The sequence below is a fragment of the Hypomesus nipponensis genome, chromosome 18 (genome assembly GCF_054491055.1).
Source record: "Hypomesus nipponensis isolate SF chromosome 18, ASM5449105v1, whole genome shotgun sequence".
NCBI lineage: Eukaryota > Metazoa > Chordata > Actinopteri > Osmeriformes > Osmeridae > Hypomesus > Hypomesus nipponensis.
In genome coordinates this window covers 18,309,770-18,328,302 of record NC_140378.1, presented here as the reverse complement: position 1 = coordinate 18,328,302, position 18,533 = coordinate 18,309,770, and the positions used below count along the sequence as shown (strand labels likewise).

General features: G+C 42.6%; 1 protein-coding gene and 1 long non-coding RNA gene across 3 annotated transcripts; one reads left to right on the top strand and one right to left on the bottom strand.

Moving 5' to 3' along the window:
• Positions 1-1,555: 1,555 nt before the first annotated feature.
• rtel1 (regulator of telomere elongation helicase 1) lies at positions 1,556-18,493 on the top strand. 2 transcript variants are annotated; one of them, XM_084680843.1, is made up of 33 exons: positions 1,556-1,964; positions 2,387-2,585; positions 2,865-2,958; positions 3,218-3,299; positions 3,678-3,738; positions 3,970-4,045; positions 4,691-4,775; positions 5,742-5,807; positions 7,820-7,973; positions 8,121-8,159; positions 8,268-8,340; positions 8,495-8,592; positions 8,800-8,855; positions 9,096-9,167; positions 9,240-9,318; positions 9,420-9,552; positions 9,805-9,918; positions 10,310-10,350; positions 11,429-11,514; positions 11,718-11,795; positions 11,944-12,021; positions 12,198-12,344; positions 12,494-12,609; positions 12,808-12,931; positions 14,027-14,186; positions 14,388-14,545; positions 15,306-15,401; positions 15,657-15,870; positions 16,082-16,213; positions 17,114-17,236; positions 17,403-17,624; positions 17,751-17,867; positions 17,979-18,493. In XM_084680843.1, exons 1-33 carry the CDS (start codon positions 1,863-1,865, stop codon positions 18,050-18,052), a joined length of 3,549 nt encoding a protein of 1,182 aa, XP_084536969.1. In that variant the 5' UTR covers positions 1,556-1,862; the 3' UTR covers positions 18,053-18,493. The 2 variants fall into 2 exon arrangements, with proteins under 2 accessions (XP_084536969.1, XP_084536970.1); XM_084680844.1 differs by lacking the exons at positions 1,556-1,964; positions 2,387-2,585; positions 2,865-2,958; ... (3 more) ...; positions 4,691-4,775; positions 5,742-5,807 and adding an exon at positions 6,302-6,454.
• LOC146252544 (uncharacterized) lies at positions 10,026-11,195 on the bottom strand. Its single transcript, XR_014732123.1, has 2 exons — positions 11,029-11,195; positions 10,026-10,547 (listed from the first exon to the last, which is right to left on the bottom strand). It is a non-coding gene; the product is annotated as an uncharacterized LOC146252544 (long non-coding RNA).
• Positions 18,494-18,533: the final 40 nt, after the last annotated feature.

Sequence of the window (18,533 nt, the reverse complement as noted above, 5' to 3'; positions counted from 1 at the left end):
TGCAGATCATAAACACATTATTGATTACTTCCATGGCTCACATAACCCCTCTATTTCGACACGTTCAGTGCATGAAAAAACAGATATAATCAATATCCAAACAACACACTTAGCATTTCTCCACTTATAAGAAAGGCTGGCGGGTATCAGCCAATAAGAAACCGTCTTTGTAAATGTATTAGTTATGAATCAGTTAGAAACATGGAGAATGAAGGTTGGGTTTATTTCTTACACTCGTAATCTATAATTTTGTTTAGTAGCCTAGTCGAAAGAGTGCGTTCATCACGAAAGTAAGTTGTTTGTTTGTTGTCCTATTATTGTTTAAACATATTTCATATTCAGATATTATGTACTCAACAGCTAAATATTTAAGTTTTATGAAATTCGACACACAAATATTTCAGATCTTTCATATTCAAATTCAGATACTTTTGTCAGCTTTCTAGCTCCATAACATACTCTATCTTATCTTATTCACCTATACCACTGGACTATGTTGCCAGCCAACTCTGGGATGATAACAATACAGTAGATGGTCAGATAAATAAACACAATAAAATATTGTTTTTAAATAACAGTATGTGTTATGGAATATCAAAGGCAGGTTGGAATGGAAAATTCTAGAAGATTAAAGTAGGTCACGTGTAATAGAAGACATTAATCTTGTTCTTGGAATGTTGGGATGAGGGGAAACAAAGGAGTTGGGGGTCTTAGTTTCCCTCTCATATCAACATTGATTGATGGAATCCTCACACATTTTAATACGTTTGGTTGCATGGATACGGAGCCTCTTTATTGTGGGCTAGGCTACCCTTTCTGTAGATTAGTGTGTCAAGCTGGTTGGAATCTGAGTTTTTTAACCACCTCAGTGATATGCATTGGCTCCTACAAAAAGTACAGTATTTGCACATCATGTTCAGATAAACCGAATATCGTATTGGCACGAGAAAAAATAGTTGTCATTAAGAAGGTGCTAGTTTTCATGTCTGACCTAGTTTCAGCAGGTTTCTTGGGATTTAGGTCTTTGTCGAATAAATTATGCCAGTAGGTCTTTTGATCATTTCAGCGTTCTAGTCTAATTTATAACCTGGAAATACTGTACTCTCTTCCAGTAGTTCTACAGTAAATGTAGCTTACCTCTCTCCCTCTCTCTCTCTCTCTCTCTCTCTCACACTATTCTCTCTCTCTCTCTCTCTCTCTCTCTCTCTCTCTCTCTCTCTCTCTCTCTCTCTCTCTCTCTCTCTCACACTATTCTCTCTCTCTCTCTTTCTTTCTCTCTGTGTTTGTGTCCCTGCCTGATGTTATGGCCTTCCGAAGAAATTCTAGCCTACTTCAAGTGAATAACTTCCGTAAACACATTTACAGGTTGTAGAAAAGTTATGTAAAAACCTTACATAATAAACATTGAAGGCATTTTCTAAAATGCTGAAGTTTTGATGGTCCTCTCCCTAGGCTACTTTATAGAGACACAGCTTTTTTGTGAAAAAATGAACACAGAAAATCTGTTTTCAATCGGTATGATCAACTGCGCATGACAGGCACGAAGGAGCTCGCGCCAAGCATGAAAGTTGCGGCTTGTGTCAACATTGTTCCAAGTTGCATTGCAACTTAGGGAAACATGCGTAACTATCTACATACTTTAGGAATTGTGTAGGTTAATTCTCGTATGTCTAGTAGTTTGTTGCAATATTAGTACACACCAACGAGCTAGCTAGACGTTGCTGCCGAGTTGATGTCAGTCTTTGTATATGTGTTGTTGCTAGCTAGCTAGCTAACCAACCATCCAGTAGTAGCTAGCAAGCCTACTAGCCGCTGTACTGTAATCAGAAAAACACTGAAAGGCAGTCGCCTGGCGTTGCACGATGCCTCCGCTGACATTGAAAGGGGTAACTGTGGATTTCCCTTTTGATCCATATGAATGCCAAAAGGAGTACATGAGCAAAGTGATTGAATGTCTACAAAATGTAAGTGTTCTTTTCAAGAAAGCTTTCGAAGGCTAGCTAATTAGTCTAGCTAACTAGCTAATAACTAGGTGAAAAGTTAGCTACCTTGCCGGTACATTAGCTATACGTGTCAATAATCCCAATTCGTTTTGATACAAGTTTGCTAGCTACTAGCATAGCTCCTGAAGCTAAGTGCTGTCAAGTGTTCTAGTTTACGGGCTAGTTGGGCAATCCCGTCCACATGGACATGAATGATGTGGGCTGAGACTGAGTCCACTCATTAATTTGGCTACACGTCAAATTGTGCATTTCACATCATTTGACACAGTGCCCAATCATGGCCACCTGCTTTAATTCAACATGTGATCTTGTGAAAAGCACTTGTAGTTGAATCTGTCGGGCTACATTTGATTATTAATCCACATAATCTATCCGTATTTCAGAAAGAGAATGGCGTTTTGGAGAGTCCAACGGGTACTGGTAAAACACTGTGTCTTCTGTGTTCCACACTGGCCTGGAGAGACTATTTCAAAGACTCCATCTCTGCGCGCAAAATAGCAGAGAAGCTGAAAGGAGCAGAGTTGTTTCCCGACAGACCCTTGTCTTCATGGGGTACTGCAGCAACAGATGGCGACACACCGAGTATGGGCATCTCACACACTTGGCATCTGTTCCTTTCTGGAAAATCACGTTTTAATTATGTCATTTCACTGCTGTTGATCTGTTCGTTTTGTTGTTGCTTCAGTTGGCATTTTAATTATTTGGCTGATTTAACCATAACTTGACATTAGATTATTTTGAAATGTCTTCATAAAAAACTTAAAACGTAAAATGTCAGGTGTTCAATTGAACTCAGTTGACTTTATTGATCTCAAAGAAAACGCAAGATGTCTTTTGATCGTTGTTTTTGGAACTCTGCAGCTTACTATACGGACATTCCGAAGATCATCTATGCATCCAGGACACACTCTCAGCTGACTCAAGTCATCAACGAGTTAAAGAACACCTCGTACAGGTGAGCCTTACTGTCTGCCTCCCCCATCTGCCTTATGATAATATTCATATGAGTTCACTGCTATTTTTGTCAAATAACTTTTCTCTGTATCCATATGTGCATCTGCCCCCTCCACACACACACACACACACACACACACACACACACACACACACACACACACACACACACACACACAGACACACACACACACACACAGACAGACAGATAAAATAGCAAGTCATCTATGTGTTGTTGTCATGTGGCCTCTCCCTCCCAGGCCCAAGGTGTGTGTGTTAGGATCCAGGGAACAGCTCTGCATCAACCCAGAGGTGATGCGACAGGAGAGCAACCACATAAAGGTACGTTCGAGAGCAGCGGTAGGAGTGTGTTTAATCACCCTGTCCACAAGCGCTGCGGAGGCGGAGTTAGATGACCGGATGTCAGCTCTATGGGTGGACCCACAGCAAGCTTTGTCAACTCCTGATGGTTGGATGGTTTTATAATGGATGTTACCAAAACATCTATTCTGTGGGATCCTACTTGATGTTTTCCTCAGTTTTATCTGGCTATGCTAAGAAGCAAGATCTCTATGCATCATCTGATCCTTCATCTTCGGCTGTGCTTTCCGCACTACATGCATGTCACTTTAGATAAAAGCATCTGTATAATGAATGAAATGTTGGATGTAGTCGTGGTTCTACAGCGTAGTCCTGATTGAAACGGCCATGTTTCTGCAGGTTCACATGTGCAGGTCCAAGATCTCCACCCGGTCGTGCGTCTTCTACAATAACGTGGAAGGTATTCATGTGTGACCCATTCCCAGGGATTGACTACGTTTCAGACACACAGTGTGTCTACTGTCCATTGTGTAGTCCTCAATACTCTAGTCTAAACCTGCTGCACAGCAACACAGACACCAAACTGTTCCAGTAAATCTAATATATGGACATTTATGTAATCTTACAGTTGGTATGCATGTACGTTCTAATAGAGACTGAGTTGATTGGATTTTCTTTGTTGTCCCTCCAGAGAAAAGCACGGACAAAGAGTTTGTGAATTCCATTCTGGATGTGGAGGACTTGGTGAAAGCCGGCAGTAAACAAAGGTCTGACACTATTGTATTTTTTCCTCCACAAAAAAACCTCTAAACATTTCCAGCAACTGCTACTAACAGGTACATTTAGCTGAGCTGGTGGAGGGCGCATTAGAATATTGATGTCTCTGGGGTGTTGAACCTGCGAGTGCAGGCAGTGGTAGCTGATGTTTGCCTGATAAGGCTTTGAGTTATAGCTGGAGCCATCAGATATATCATCGTTCTGGATTCCCTCTGAAGTGACACCCACACTAGCAGCCCAGAACAACCAGGGATGCTGGATGATGCATGTTTATGAATTAATTTGCTTCGCAGTGCAGAGTATAGGGATTGAGGCACCGAAGGCACCCTTTTTTAATTTTTTTTTATAAGGCTGCAAATTGGATTCTGTAATTCACGTTACCTTAAATTGCCTCCATATTTTATTCACCATGAATTTGTCGCGACTAAACTGTCCTTGACCTACGCAATGTTACATTACGTTGGAAAATCACGTTTACTATTTGAAACAAAGCACTTTTTTTTCTCCCTTAAAATCCCTTCCTAAAAAATATATACCCAAGGTAGTATTCATTATTTTACGTACAAACGCCCCGTGACAGTTTGACTAAATGGTTCATCAGCTTTCTTTTACTGATGTTTGCTCTCTTTCACTAGGGTTTGTCCTTACTACCTCTCTCGGTCTTTGAAACAGCAGGCAGACATCATATTCATGCCTTATAACTACCTCCTGGACCCAAAGGTGAGACACACTGTTTACATTTAGCAGAGGCTCTTATCCAGAGTGACTTACAGTAAGTACAGGGACATTCCCCCGAGGCAAGTAGGGTGAAGTGCCTTGCACAGGGAGGGACACAATTTAATTTGGCACGGCCAGGAATCAAACCAGCAACCTTCTGATTGTTAGCCCGATTCCCTAACCGCTCAGCCCTCTGACACCCTATGTTTCTTAGAAGGGACAAACAAGTAAGACCCTCGTCACCTTTAGTGCGCCGTAAGAAAGGAAAACAAACGGCCATTACATGCTGGGCCTGGAAGTGGCCTTATGTCCTTGAAGACTTGTTTTGGTTTACGTGCACGTGAAAAGTGTTTGTAAGTATCTTCTGCATCTTCTGTGGGTATGTGATTACTAGAGTAACGATTGTGCGTTGTATCAGAATGTTTTGTTGTTGACAACATTTCTGCTTAAAGGAGAGAGTGACAGTATTAGAGGGAAAGGAAATACAGGGGAGAACCTTCCGGAAATGGTCTGACCGGAATCAAACCCGGTTCCCTGCAGTAAGGCCTTTTGCTCTTACTCAGGTGCCCCTATGTCAGCATTTCTGATGGCAGTGCAGAAACTTCAATGAGTCAGGTGGCTCAGCGGTGAGGGGAGTCGGGCTAGAAATCTGAAGGTTGCCAGTTTGATTCCCTGCCGTGTCAAATGACGTTGTGTCCTTGAGCAAGGCACTTCACCCTACTTGCTTCGGGGGGAATGTCCCTGTACTTACTGTAAGTCGCTCTGGATAAGAGCGTCTGCTAAATGACTAAATGTCCATATTATAATCAATAAAAAGTGATGTATTTGATGATGATGATGTACTGTTCTCTCTCGTTTTGAGCCCTTGCCCCAAATGGAGATGCATAATCCTGAACCATCTTCTCCCCTCACGTGTGTGTGTGTGTGTGTGTGTATCTCACTCACCCTCTCTTCCTGTTTCCTCCGCAGAGTCGCAGAGCACACAACATCGAGTTGAACGGGGCAGTGATCATTTTTGACGAGGCGCACAATGTGGTAAGAGACTTCTGGCCTTCTTGATGTATTTATAAGCTGTGGATGTCATTGATAATTGATATTTGCTCGCCCGCATCCTCAAACTATTATAAATTAGATGAATATATTTATTATTCAGCAGCATTTTGAAAGGGAGTTTCTTCATCAGGCAACTTGAAAGAAAATGCTCCTGTATTCTGAATGGTGGTAAACAGTGAACATAATTATAATCTGGCGTGTGGCAGTCAGAGTACTGGGTGGTTTGATGTGACCTGCCCCCCCCTCACTCCCAAGTTTGGTACGTTCCACTCCAAGTTTACCCAATGTCCCAACCCTGGTCTAGCCTCGGTGAGAACATTCTGCTCTGTTTCTCAGGGGGGTTATGCAACCTGGCCTCTGCCTGGTCTCACTGCACTACAGTTCTACCATCACAGCCCTCAAACTGTGTGTGTGTGTGTGTGTGTGTGTGTGTGTGTCAGGTGATTCTGATGGTGGGGGTAGGGAACATTGGATGAAGTGCAAGTCACGCGATGGTGCTGCCAGTGCTCGTTACAGTCACCCTTTGCCATTCTCCTGGCACTAATGTGAGGATCCTGACTCTGCAAGAATCTCACACACGGAGGCAGAGACCTGAACACTGCCCCCTTGTGGACAAGCATTCTCAATTGGTGAATCTTGCTAGTCAGTGTCGCAACATGAACTTCCCTGCATTATGTTTCTGTGGTTTATGGATTTATCAACATTCTTCCAGGGGAATATTTAATCAACCATAAAAATCACACATTCATGTCGAAAGAAAAATAAGTTCAAATGACAAAGAATCCAATTCCAGCACCAATCCCATTACGCAGAACGACACGATAAAACAACCAAACTTTGTGAAGAACCCGGACAGTGGCCAACTTCCTGAAAGACTGCCGGCTCTCTCCAGTCCCACACAGCTCTCTCCAGTCCCACACAGCTCTCTCCAGTCCCACACAGCTCTCTCCAGTCCCACACAGCTCTCTCCAGTCCCACACAGCTCTCTCCAGTCCCACACAGCTCTCTCCAGTCCCACACAGCTCTCTCCAGTCCCACACAGCTCTCTCCAGTCCCACACAGCTCTCTCCAGTCCCACACAGCTCTCTCCAGTCCCACACAGCTCTCTCTAGTCCCACACAGCTCTCTCCAGTCCCACACAGCTCTCTCCAGTCCCACACAGCTCTCTCCAGTCCCACACAGCTCTCTCCAGTCCCACACAGCTCTCTCCAGTCCCACACAGCTCTCTCCAGTCCCACACAGCTCTCTCCAGTCCCACACAGCTCTCTCCAGTCCCACACAGCTCTCTCCAGTCCCACACAGCTCTCTCCAGTCCCACACAGCTCTGACAGGCCACTGCAGAGTCGTATATCATCCTGAAGGACCCATGACTTCATACATGCATGGATGTGCTGCTTGGACCACTGCAGTACAAGAGCTGGAATCTCTCGTTCTGTTTGAGGATGATTTTGTATTCGTTACAGAAGGGAGGTTTCCTTTCCAAGTTTGTCTTCCCGTAAGCAATATAGCTGTTAGGAGTCTAATGCCGAGAGGATAGGCTTTGATTCACGTGGCCTGGTTCTGCCTGTTGCGGCTTGTTGAAAGCCAATTGGGTTGAAGGATAGTTGAGATTTGACTGCTTGTTCTAAAGCTATCATGGTTTACCATTGTGTCTGTGACAGTGCTCACCCCCTCACAGGTACACACACAGACACTAAACAATTTGTAACTTGTTTAACTGCATGCTCTTATGGGTCTTCCCTTTGGCACTTGTTTAGTTTTTCACAATGCATGCTTCATGTTTTGGCTGCTTACAGTGTTTGGGACTATCTTGTTGCTACCTCATTGTTATGATCAGTGACCTATGCTCTTTTGTAAAGCTCTCTCTTGGACGTCGCTTTGGATAAAAGCGTCTGCTAAATGCATAAATGTAAAACAGTCCAAAGTAGGCATGTTGCTAATATTGAGTCTTAATAGTAGTAATGGCTGCCTCCTCTGTCTGTCTTCTGTCACAGGAGAAGATGTGTGAGGAGTCCATGTCGTTTGACCTGACGCCCTACGACCTGGCGTCTGCCATCGACGCCGTGGACAAGCTTCTGGTGGAGCAGGCTAAGGAGGCTGACCAAGGACAAGCCAGCGAAGACTTCAATGTGGAGTCCTTAAACTCAGGTTTGAATTGGGATGGTTCTAGTAGCGTACACATAGTAGGAACCACATTCTCCTCTTAGTTTTCATTTGTTTTGTTAATTGTGTCCAACGTAGTTTTTACCTACAAATATCAACATCTAAGTATGACTAACAATGTTTTTATTCTAGGGTTGAAGTTGAACATTACGACGATTGCCAAAATAAAACGTGAGTAGTTTCAAGTCATTTGACTAACTAAGTTTCTGGTTGTGAAATTATAATTTGTTAAGTTACTGTCTGATACTTTACAACCCTATATTTCCCATTTCCATGCAGAGATCCTGCTCGATCTAGAGGTTGCCATAGATGCTTTTGAAGTTCCAGAGAAGGGTATTACCAAACCTGGCAGGTGTGTGACGATCAGTGGAGGAACTGTAGTTCGTCACTACTTTAGTTTATTGTCACCCAATTTAAGACAGGACCTTTTGTTCAGGCTTGCTCATGTTGAGGAATGCCAGGTTGTAATCCGATGTACTTTTGACCTGATTCTCGTCTGCTGCTAGTTTTATTTACGAGATATTTCAGAAGGCACACCTCACTTTGGACTCCAAGACTGCTGTGTTTGAAGCTCTGGACCAGATCACAGGATATCTGTCAGGACGTGAGTCTCTCTGGACGCACACCCTCCTATATGTATGTGTTGTTATGGTTGTGCTATGTCCTTGTGAGGGTGGGCAAATAATTGGGAGTATCTCAGATGAAAGCTGATCCACAGGCATCCATTGTTTTCCTTGGGTAACTAAAGTGTTAACATTTAACAACGGAAAGAATTAGCCGCAGATTGTTATTGTTGTATTGTTTCTGCCAGGACCTGGAATATTTATGAACACGACTGGATTGCAGAAGTTGTCAGAGATAATTCAGGTAGGCGATGTGATTTTGTGACATATTTTGCGAGTGTTTTTTTTTTTTGTGCAATGACAAATACCTTTTATAAATGAATGGCTGTGTTTCCTGACACAGATTCCCCTAATTTTCATGTAATGACACATGTACTGAACCAATGATATAGATTGATATATGGGCTGTATGTGTGTGTCTATTTATTTTTCTAAACCAGTCTCCTAATTTCCAATCTTGTTCCAATACTTTTTTTCTCTCCAGCTGGTGTTCACAAGCGATCCACAAGAGGGCGGTGGAGGACTGCAGATGCAGTCCAACACGGCTCTGTTCAAGGTAACTGGTTTTACTTGATGTTGAAAACCGTTTTCTGCCAGTATGAATACCTGTATGTGTTTGTGCCCTCAGGTCCACATCCATAGAGACACCAGTCATCACAAGAAAAAACAAAACAATGACATATGGTCTTCATCTTCAAAAAAACAAGGTACACTGAAAATGATTTCTTAGCAGGTTGAGACAGGTTTGGAGACACAAGCAAAATTAAATTTAAAAGGATGTGTGTGTGTGTGTGTGTGTGCCTCACAGGAAATGTTCTGAGTTACTGGTGCTTCTCGCCTGGATTCAGTATGAAAGAGCTGAAGGGCCAGGGAGTCCGCAGCATCATCCTCACCAGTGGCACCCTCTCTCCTCTCTCCTCTTTCACGTCTGAAATGCAGATGTGAGTCTGTGTGTTCTCAGTCAGCCCGGTCTACTGACAGTCTTCAGCCTGGCCCTGCACATCTTTTATAATGAAGAACAATAGATGTATTTAAAAGCTTAATACTTCAGCGTAATGTACAGACACAACTCAAACTGCTTGGTTTTTAACTATAAACAATTTTTCCTTTTGTCACAGTGTGATAGCATTTTCCTCTTAACGAGTGACCCTAAAAACAGGATATTGCTCACTCAATCATTTGTTTTTTGACAGACCATTCCCTGTGTGCCTGGAAAATCCTCATGTGATTCAGCATGATCAGATATTTGTCAGCGTGATAGACCGTGGCCCTGACAGTGTACAGCTGAGTTCAGCCTTTGACCGAAGGTGAGAATGATTCATTTAGTGGTGACCTTGAATAAGCTAATGGTAAGCGTGACTCAGGGTGTGGTGTATGTCTTGTGGGTGTGAGTCATAGAAACACTGCCCCTTAGTCTAGTCTGGGGAATCCCTCAATGTTTGTTTATTGTTTTTGGAAAAGTCAAAAAAACATGACTCAACTTTGTTAAACAACCCTTTGACAGAATGGAATCTATGCCATTCAATTCATTCCCGTTCCTGTGTGTGATTGCCCCCCCTGCTTTCCAACACACAATGAAAATGTTGATTGTTTTCATTGTGCTCTCATAAAAGAATGGTCGGACATTTCTGGCAGGTCATCCGTGACTGAATGCACTGCTTGTGAAAATCTGTGGTCTTGTTTTCCCAATGCTTTCAGATTTCTGCCTGACAATATGGCGTCTTTAGGAAACACTGTCGGTAAGACATTCATATCTTAACCACCATGATTCCTAAGCCAGGCCCACAACACAGTCAGTAGATATTGTTCTGTCCTCCTGCTCTGTCCTATACTGTCCCTATAGTTCGACAGGAAGTTAAATTCTTCCCACAAACAATCTACCGGAGACGTGTTCCTCCAACATCGTTGTTTTTTTTGAAATTGTAAGAAGATAATACTGGAGAGAATACAAAACAATGTATCAGTGACATGTTATAAAATAAATACAGAAGAATGTTAATTGGCTTATAAAACTGTAAAATAATATTAAACTGTAAGAGCCGCAGGGCTATACAGCACGGAGTAGAATGCCACATATTTGCTGCATAGCCTACTAACTAGCTCTTGTCTAGGTGAGCAAAGCGATACTAAGTAAAACCAAGTATTGTTTCTGAACAAAATGAAGATATTACAGACAGCATGCTGTACAATTTTCTTATTATGAATTAAGAAAGTTAAGACATTTAGAAAACATGTGAAAAGCTCAGTTTTACCTAAAGAAATAACGTTTACTTGGTAACCTTGACAACGGTATCAAACAGACACAGCTGGAGCTTCGCTAATATTAAACACAAATAAATACGGGACATAAAAACAACTTTTACATCAGATATTTGTCTTGGGTGAAATCTCAACATTTCAAAACCACAATATCTTACCAAAGATGCTATAAAAGGGGCCAAAAACAATTGACGAACTACAAGCAAGGTAGGCATGGAAAGTTATGATCTCGAAGCTGCGTCAACTGAAACAGAAAACAAATGGAAGAAGACGTGAAACACTTTCGGGCAATGACATCACCACGCCACCAGCAACAAACTCAAAACATAACTGCAACAAACTCAAAACATAACAGACATCATTCATATCTCTACAATCACCTTTGTTCATTTTGTGGTGAGACCATATTTAAAATAGCGTGACAGTACATTCAAGCCCGTATGATATCTTATCTGTATTCTTCGCTGGTATTATGAGAGCAACGTTCAATGTTGCATGTTATCCTAAATTACTGATACGCTTTATCCTTGTGCCTTTGTCATGGCTGTGCTACCTCAGTGAACCTGAGCCGGGTGGTTCCTCAAGGCCTGCTCGTGTTCTTCCCCTCCTACCCTGTGATGGACAAGACCCTGGAGTTCTGGAGGGTGAGTTCAGCTGAAGGTCACATCTAAGTCACATTCAGTCATTGGGTGAGAAATTCACGTTTTCCATGTGGATATATAGTTAACGGTTCATGAATGAGAATTGATTTTTATCCATGTGTCCATGCAGCTTCTGAATTCTTGACGGACACCTCAAAGCTTAAAGGACAGGCGTTTGCTAACGAGGTTCCCTCTTTACCCTGTAGGCCAATGGACATGCGGACCGTATAGAGACTATGAAGCCCATGTTTGTGGAGCCCAGGGGAAAAGGAACTTTCACCGAGGTCAGAATTGTAGCTTTCGGCTAAGGTTGACATCTTGTGTCATATATATATATATATATATATATATATATATATATATATATATATATATATATATAATCATGATAACCTTAATTATCCTGGACTTAACTCTCCTCCCTCTCTGTAGATCATTGATGGTTATTATGAAAAAGTCGATAGTGCAGAATCAAAAGGAGGAAGCTTCTTTGCCGTCTGTCGTGGGAAGGTGAGACCGACTTTACTGATGTGTCTCTCGGGGGGTTTATGACCCTCTTCCTAGGAACAACATGACCTTTGCTCATAAACACCACAAAACAAACAATGCCGGTAAAATAGCAAGTTTGTTTTTCTCTCAAGGCAATCAATTGTACCCACACGTGTTTCTCCCTACTTGCTTGGCAGGCGAGCGAGGGCCTGGACTTTGCCAACTCGTACGGCAGAGCCGTCATCATCACAGGCCTCCCCTTCCCTCCCAGGATGGACCCCCGGGTGATCCTCAAGATGCAGTTCCTGGATGAGATGAGCAGGAGGAGGGTCCCTGGGGTGAAGGTGATTGGACACCCCCCCCACCTTCCCGGTCTCGCCCCCTCCCCTCCACTGACCATGGGACTTAATACATGTTTTGTGTCTTTTTAGAGCCTAAAAGATGTGTGTGTGTGTGTCTGTGTGTGTGTGCACCCTCCCTTGTGTTTCCCCAGTACTTGACGGGGCAGGACTGGTATAAGCAGCAAGCCTACAGAGCAGTGAACCAGGCCATCGGCAGAGTGATCCGCCACAGAGAGGACTATGGTGCCATCTTCCTATGTGACCACAGGTTAGCCTGGGGGACCTTCATTCCTACATTCTGATCACTGGCATGCTTCAACGCCACCATTACCTAGATTGTTGAACATTTCCTTTGTATCTTAGTTGACACTATACTTTTTTGTTTGACAGTTTGTTATTTCTAAGTCATGCACATCATGATGATTGCATCAGGGGCTTATGTTCTTTGTCCGTGTAACACCCATAGATTTAAAAGCACAGATGCTCGCGCCCAACTGTCGTCATGGGTACGGCCCTACCTGCGCACGTACAGCAATTTCGGGAATGTGGTCCGGGACGCCGCCCAGTTCTTCAGAGTAGCACAGAAACTGGTATGTTGTTATGGCAACACGAGCGCTCTGTTTACAGACACACGCTGTTTACAGACACGCCGTTTACAGACACGCCGTTTACAGACACGCCGTTTACAGACAAACGCTGTTTAAGGCCCCGTCACACCATATTGTTGTGGTCAACGTTCTCTAAACGTTTTAATTGTTCAATTTGGAGCGTTCTAGGGCGAGGTGGACACATCTGGCGTGTGACTAACGCGACAAACACTTTAGTCATTGTTAGTGTTGAGCATGTGTAAATATCGACAGAGTAGCGTTTTGCTGGTGTGTGGGTTTTATGGTGAAACGGGTATAAACCGCTGGAAAATCAGTGGATTCGGTTGTTCTGAAGAGTAAACATCATGCCGCCTAGACGACGTAAGGGTGCGTGGGGGGCTACTGCAAAGCAAGATGAATAACTACCAAGTAACGCTAGGGTAACGACTGTATAACCATAGCCAAACGCCTGCAATATTTGTCAAACGTTCCACAATCGTTTCTTCAGCGTTATCCAGTGTTTAAAATTAATCGTCGGAAGAACGCTGATCTCCATGAGAACTTTTGTGCATGTTCAAAACTTTTTTCCCAAAGCGTTCTCCAATTACCAGCGTCCACACAACGCTCTTTTGGCGCCATACCAGCAACCATTGACGACTACCAACGTTTCCTCTAACGTCATAGAACGTTGACCAGAACGTTATGGTGGGACAGGGCCTTTACAGACATGCGCTATTCACAGACACTCGCTGTTTACAGACACACCCTGTTTACCAACACGCCGTTTACAGACGTGCCGTTTACAGACGTGCCGTTTACAGACGTGCCGTTTACAGACGTGCCGTTTACAGACGTGCCGTTTACAGACGTGCCGTTTACAGACACGCGAGATACGTCTTTGATCCATCCTCTGACTTTGACAAATGGCAATCCCTGTGACTCAAGCATGATCAGGAAAGTTACGAGTTTTTCCTCCGAAGAAAAAAACGGCTATTTTGCAATGCGGTTTATTTTAACACGCCCGTTGTATTTCTGTAGAATGTTCTAAAGCACTTTGAGCAGAACCTTACGATTGACTTTTTTGTTTTACGTGACAAGAGGCCTCCTACAGAGAAGAAGCCAACAAGGAGGAGCTGTGGGACGGTGAGCTCCGATGAGGCTCAGTGCTCCACACCCTGTGCACCCCAGAGCACCACCCTAAACCAGAAGGCCAAATCACTAGATTCTCACGTACCCAGCCTAAAGAGACGGAGGCTAAGTAAGGGGAAACACTGTGCAACTAAACACTTTTATTTAATGAAATGTTTTTATGTGTGTTTATATTGATAAGATATATCATTTAATGTATACATATCATTTAATGTATACATATCATTTAATGTATACATATCATTTAATGTATACATATCATTTTATGTATACATATCATTTAATGTATACATATCATTTAATGTACCAGATGAGCCCAGTGGAGCAGACTGCATGACGAAGCTGTGTGTCGAGTACGAGGCTGACATGGAGGCTAGCAGGAGGAGGCCGGCCGGCCTGCTGGACGCGTTGGAGAGCAGCGACCGGCGCCACGCAGAGGACGAGGAAGCACTGGCAGGGGAAGAAAGGGTATGATGGGATTCAGATGGCTATTAATCAGAAGGTTGCCGGTTCGATTCCTGTCCGTGCCAAATGACGTGTCCTTGGGCAAGGCACTTCACCCTACTTGCCTCGGGGGGGAATGTCCCTGTACTTACTGTTAGTCGCTCTGGATAAGAGCGTCTACTAAATGACTAAATGTAATTGTATGCACAAGGCTAGATTAGTACCCCAAAGGGCCCCTGAGCACTGAAGTTCATGTGCAATGTCCGCAGTTCGTGCTTGTTCCTTTCTGGGTGACCAGAGAGAAGCAAGGTTTATCTATTGCATTGATGATGTAACCATCATGTTTCAGTCATGTTTCACTAGAAAGGATTAATAATCTCAACAGCAGGTCAAGGCTATATACCCTTCGAAGCTAACAATGATTTCCAAGAATTTGTCTGTTTATCACAACTGTTCCACTGGCTCATATTCATTGACAGAATATAGGGGACTGACCTTGTTCTAAAATTCATGCAGGTTTCCCCATGATAGTCCCAATTCTCCGTTCTTTGCTTACTTGATGACATTTACTGTGGTACTAATGAATATACATTAAGAAATTGATCAAATGTTTATGTAAATTAATCGAATCCAGATTTTTGGGGTTCGGCCAAAACCGAATCCTATACTCCCAATCTCAGTCCATTAACACAGTAAACACATTAATGAAGTAAACAACGTCCACAGCAGTGTATTTTTCTTTTCTTAAAAAAAAAAATATATATATATTTGTTATTCTCCCCAGGCCTTTCGTATGTCAACTCTATCTCTTCAATATGACAAGCGCTTGGATGACGAATTCCGAGGCGGGAAACGTAAAATTAAAGTGGTCCATGAACGGGTAAGTTACGTCGGCAGAAGCCTGCGCTCTATTTATGGATCTTTAGAGTACCAAGTTATGTGTCATCATCTTACTTCCCTACTGGTGTGGTCATCTGAGTAACTTGGAAGGCTTTATTGATGAGACATGGTCACAGAAAAAGCCCTTCGTTATGTAAAATAATATTTCGTTTTCTCATTTCAACGTAAATGGAAAACTTTCACCCTTGCTTCTTTTGTAAGCAATGTATTCTATTTAAAACTTGTTTCCTTCAAGATGACTAACCTTGTGACGGAGGCGGCAGAGGAAAGCAAATCAGGAAAAGCCAAAAGTTTCCTCGATGAGATGAAGAGGTCGCTAAGCCAGGTAAATTTCCAGCTCATCATGCAGGCTCTGCAGACGTACAAGAAGACAGACAGCCTGGATGAATTTCTGGTCCAGGCAGCCAACCTCTTCACCGCAGATACCAACACACACAGTCTGTTCCGAGGTAGATTGTTTCCCCTGTGCTCACATGACACATGACAGAAGCATGTGAGAAGCAATGATGTTTGTAAACATGCACATGCACGCACGAAAAAATCCAAAACACAATCAACGATGAAACATTTTCCATTAACAAGATTATTGCTTAGACTTAATGAATTTTTAAATAAGGATATATAATATATCCGTCACTTAGAGTTTGGCAATTGTTGCAGGCTTCTACCAGTTCATACGCCCACATCATAAGAAGAGGTTTGATGAGACGTGTCTGGAACTGACCGGACAGGGCTGTGGATACAAACCTGAACACTCGCTCTCGAAGGAGGACAAGGAAGCGCTGATGCAGAGTATGCAGTTCATTAGTGTTTACACAACAGTAACATTTGAATTCTGTTAGACGATTGAGATATATTGTGGTGTTCCCTTTCCTCCTTACAACTTACATGGGAGCGGATAATGATCAACAGGTCGGTTTATTTAACTGTTCATGGAAACATAAGTTATGTATGTGTCAGTGGTGGCGTGTTGCCTAGCAACCCAGTCTAAAACCTCATCTGTATCGCTCTTCCAATGACAGTGGTCATTGCAGACCACTGGAAATGAATTCCAGTCACGGCAACATGAGGGTTTTCATGACATGGGAAGCTCTTTGGGTGACTTGGTGAAATCACACTTGAAATGTCAAGACCTTTTTTGGTCATGAACAATTCTCTGACGTGTCGCTTTAGAAGGTCGAAGGGCCTTCAGATGGAGTGTGTGAGCAGAACTTGCATGCTTCAGCAGTCCTATATTTGTTTTATCCGCTGGACAGCAAATGTTCTCAAGAAAAATGATATTGCATTATCTAAATTCAGTGGGTGAATTTAATCAGGCAAACCTCTGTGTTGTGTTAAAGGTACATTAAGTAGGATTGTTTCAGTATAAAATGTTTTTGTCCCCGATAAACATGTTAATGAAGCACCGTGAGAGTTGTTTAGAAACACAGACAGCTCAGTGCCGTGTTATTTTAATAGTTATTGGAGCTGATACTTCCCAGCCAATTATACTCCAGCAATCTGTTCCAGCCAGTTAACTTTAGTGAACCAGGCCTACCTTCATGGATGTGGTTGCTGTTTCTTGTGAATCCTGACGAATGATTCTTCCAAGAGGACCATGATTCACTTAGGATGATCAATCCCGTTTTCTCACAGCTTCTTGGTTTGGGTGTGACAAAACAAATACTAGTAATAACTTGTGTTTTTACCAAGGAGGAGAAGTAAAAGCAACGGGTGTCCTACCATCTGCATCCAGTAGCATTTCGACACAGCTTGACTCCTCCAAGCAACTCAACCAGGGTGGCTGTCACCTTGGTAACAACACAAGTGCTGCAGGTTGGTTTCCAGGATGACACTCCTCTGCTGACAAGTTTTGACTTCCTTGATTGACATTCACCTGTGTCAATACAGACTGCAGAGTGGAATGTAGTTGATTGGAAATGTCTATGATTTTCTCTGAAATTGATTCTATTTTGAAGTATTTCCTACTTTTATCCTTCAGATGGGTCTCATAGTGTAGACCAAGCACCAGTCCAATCCACGCAGAAAAGCCAAATATACTCTAAATATATCTCGGATGTGAAAAAAGCAATTGGACTAGACAAATCCAATCAATTGTTTCAAGCCATTCAGAAGTATAAAAAGACAGACAACTATGAAGATCTGGTCACCATAGTAGTGAGCTTGTTGACTGAAAAAAATGAAGACTTCACTCTGCTGGATAGTAAGTGCCTTGACATACTGGAACCTTTTTTCATTGTATGAAATTTACATTCACTGGTGAATTCTTTTTTATTTTTTACAAATTGCAACTTGACTGTTGAATTTTGTAAACATTTGTGTCCCCCAGCGTTCGGGCTGTTCATTAGACCTCACCACAAGAAGCAGTACAAGGAGATGCTGGATGCATTAATAGGTGACTCTGTATCAACAGTATCTACTGAGAATTCAGACCAACTGTTACAAGGTGACTGGAGACAAACAGAAAGCACACATTTGTTTACATAAATACTGCAACCATACAGTAGTAGAAAGCCACAGTTTATTGACCTTTTTCTTTCTGAATCTCCTCTTTCAGACCCTATGGTCTCGACACCTGGGAAAACGCAAAGCAAGATCAACTCCTTCTTTAGTAGCAGCCAGCGGAAATGAAAAACTGCATCATGATGATGAACATTCATTTTATTTTTGTACTCCTGTATTATGTGTCATTATTATTGATGTTGTACTCAAATACATCTGTCAATATTGTATTTCTGTTAAATTAAATTGGTCAATTAAAACATTTTTTTAGGCAAGGTTCTGGTCACGTCAATGCTAAAATGTATGTATAAATGTGAGTCAGGTGGCTGAGCGGTTAGGGAATCGAGCTATCAACCAGTTCAATTACCGACCGTGCCAAATGACGTTGTCTTTGGGAAAGGCACTTCACCCTACTTGCCTCGTGGAATGTCATTGTACTTGGCTTACTGTAAGTCGCTCTGAATAAGAGCGTCTGCTAAATGACGAAAAGGGGACATTTGGTTTCGAGAGGGGCGGGGCCCCGCGCGGCTGTTATTTGAAAGATGACCAAATAAACCAAATGATTTGAGAGGTGCTGAAGTTACATTTTCTTCGAAACGCAAAAACTGTT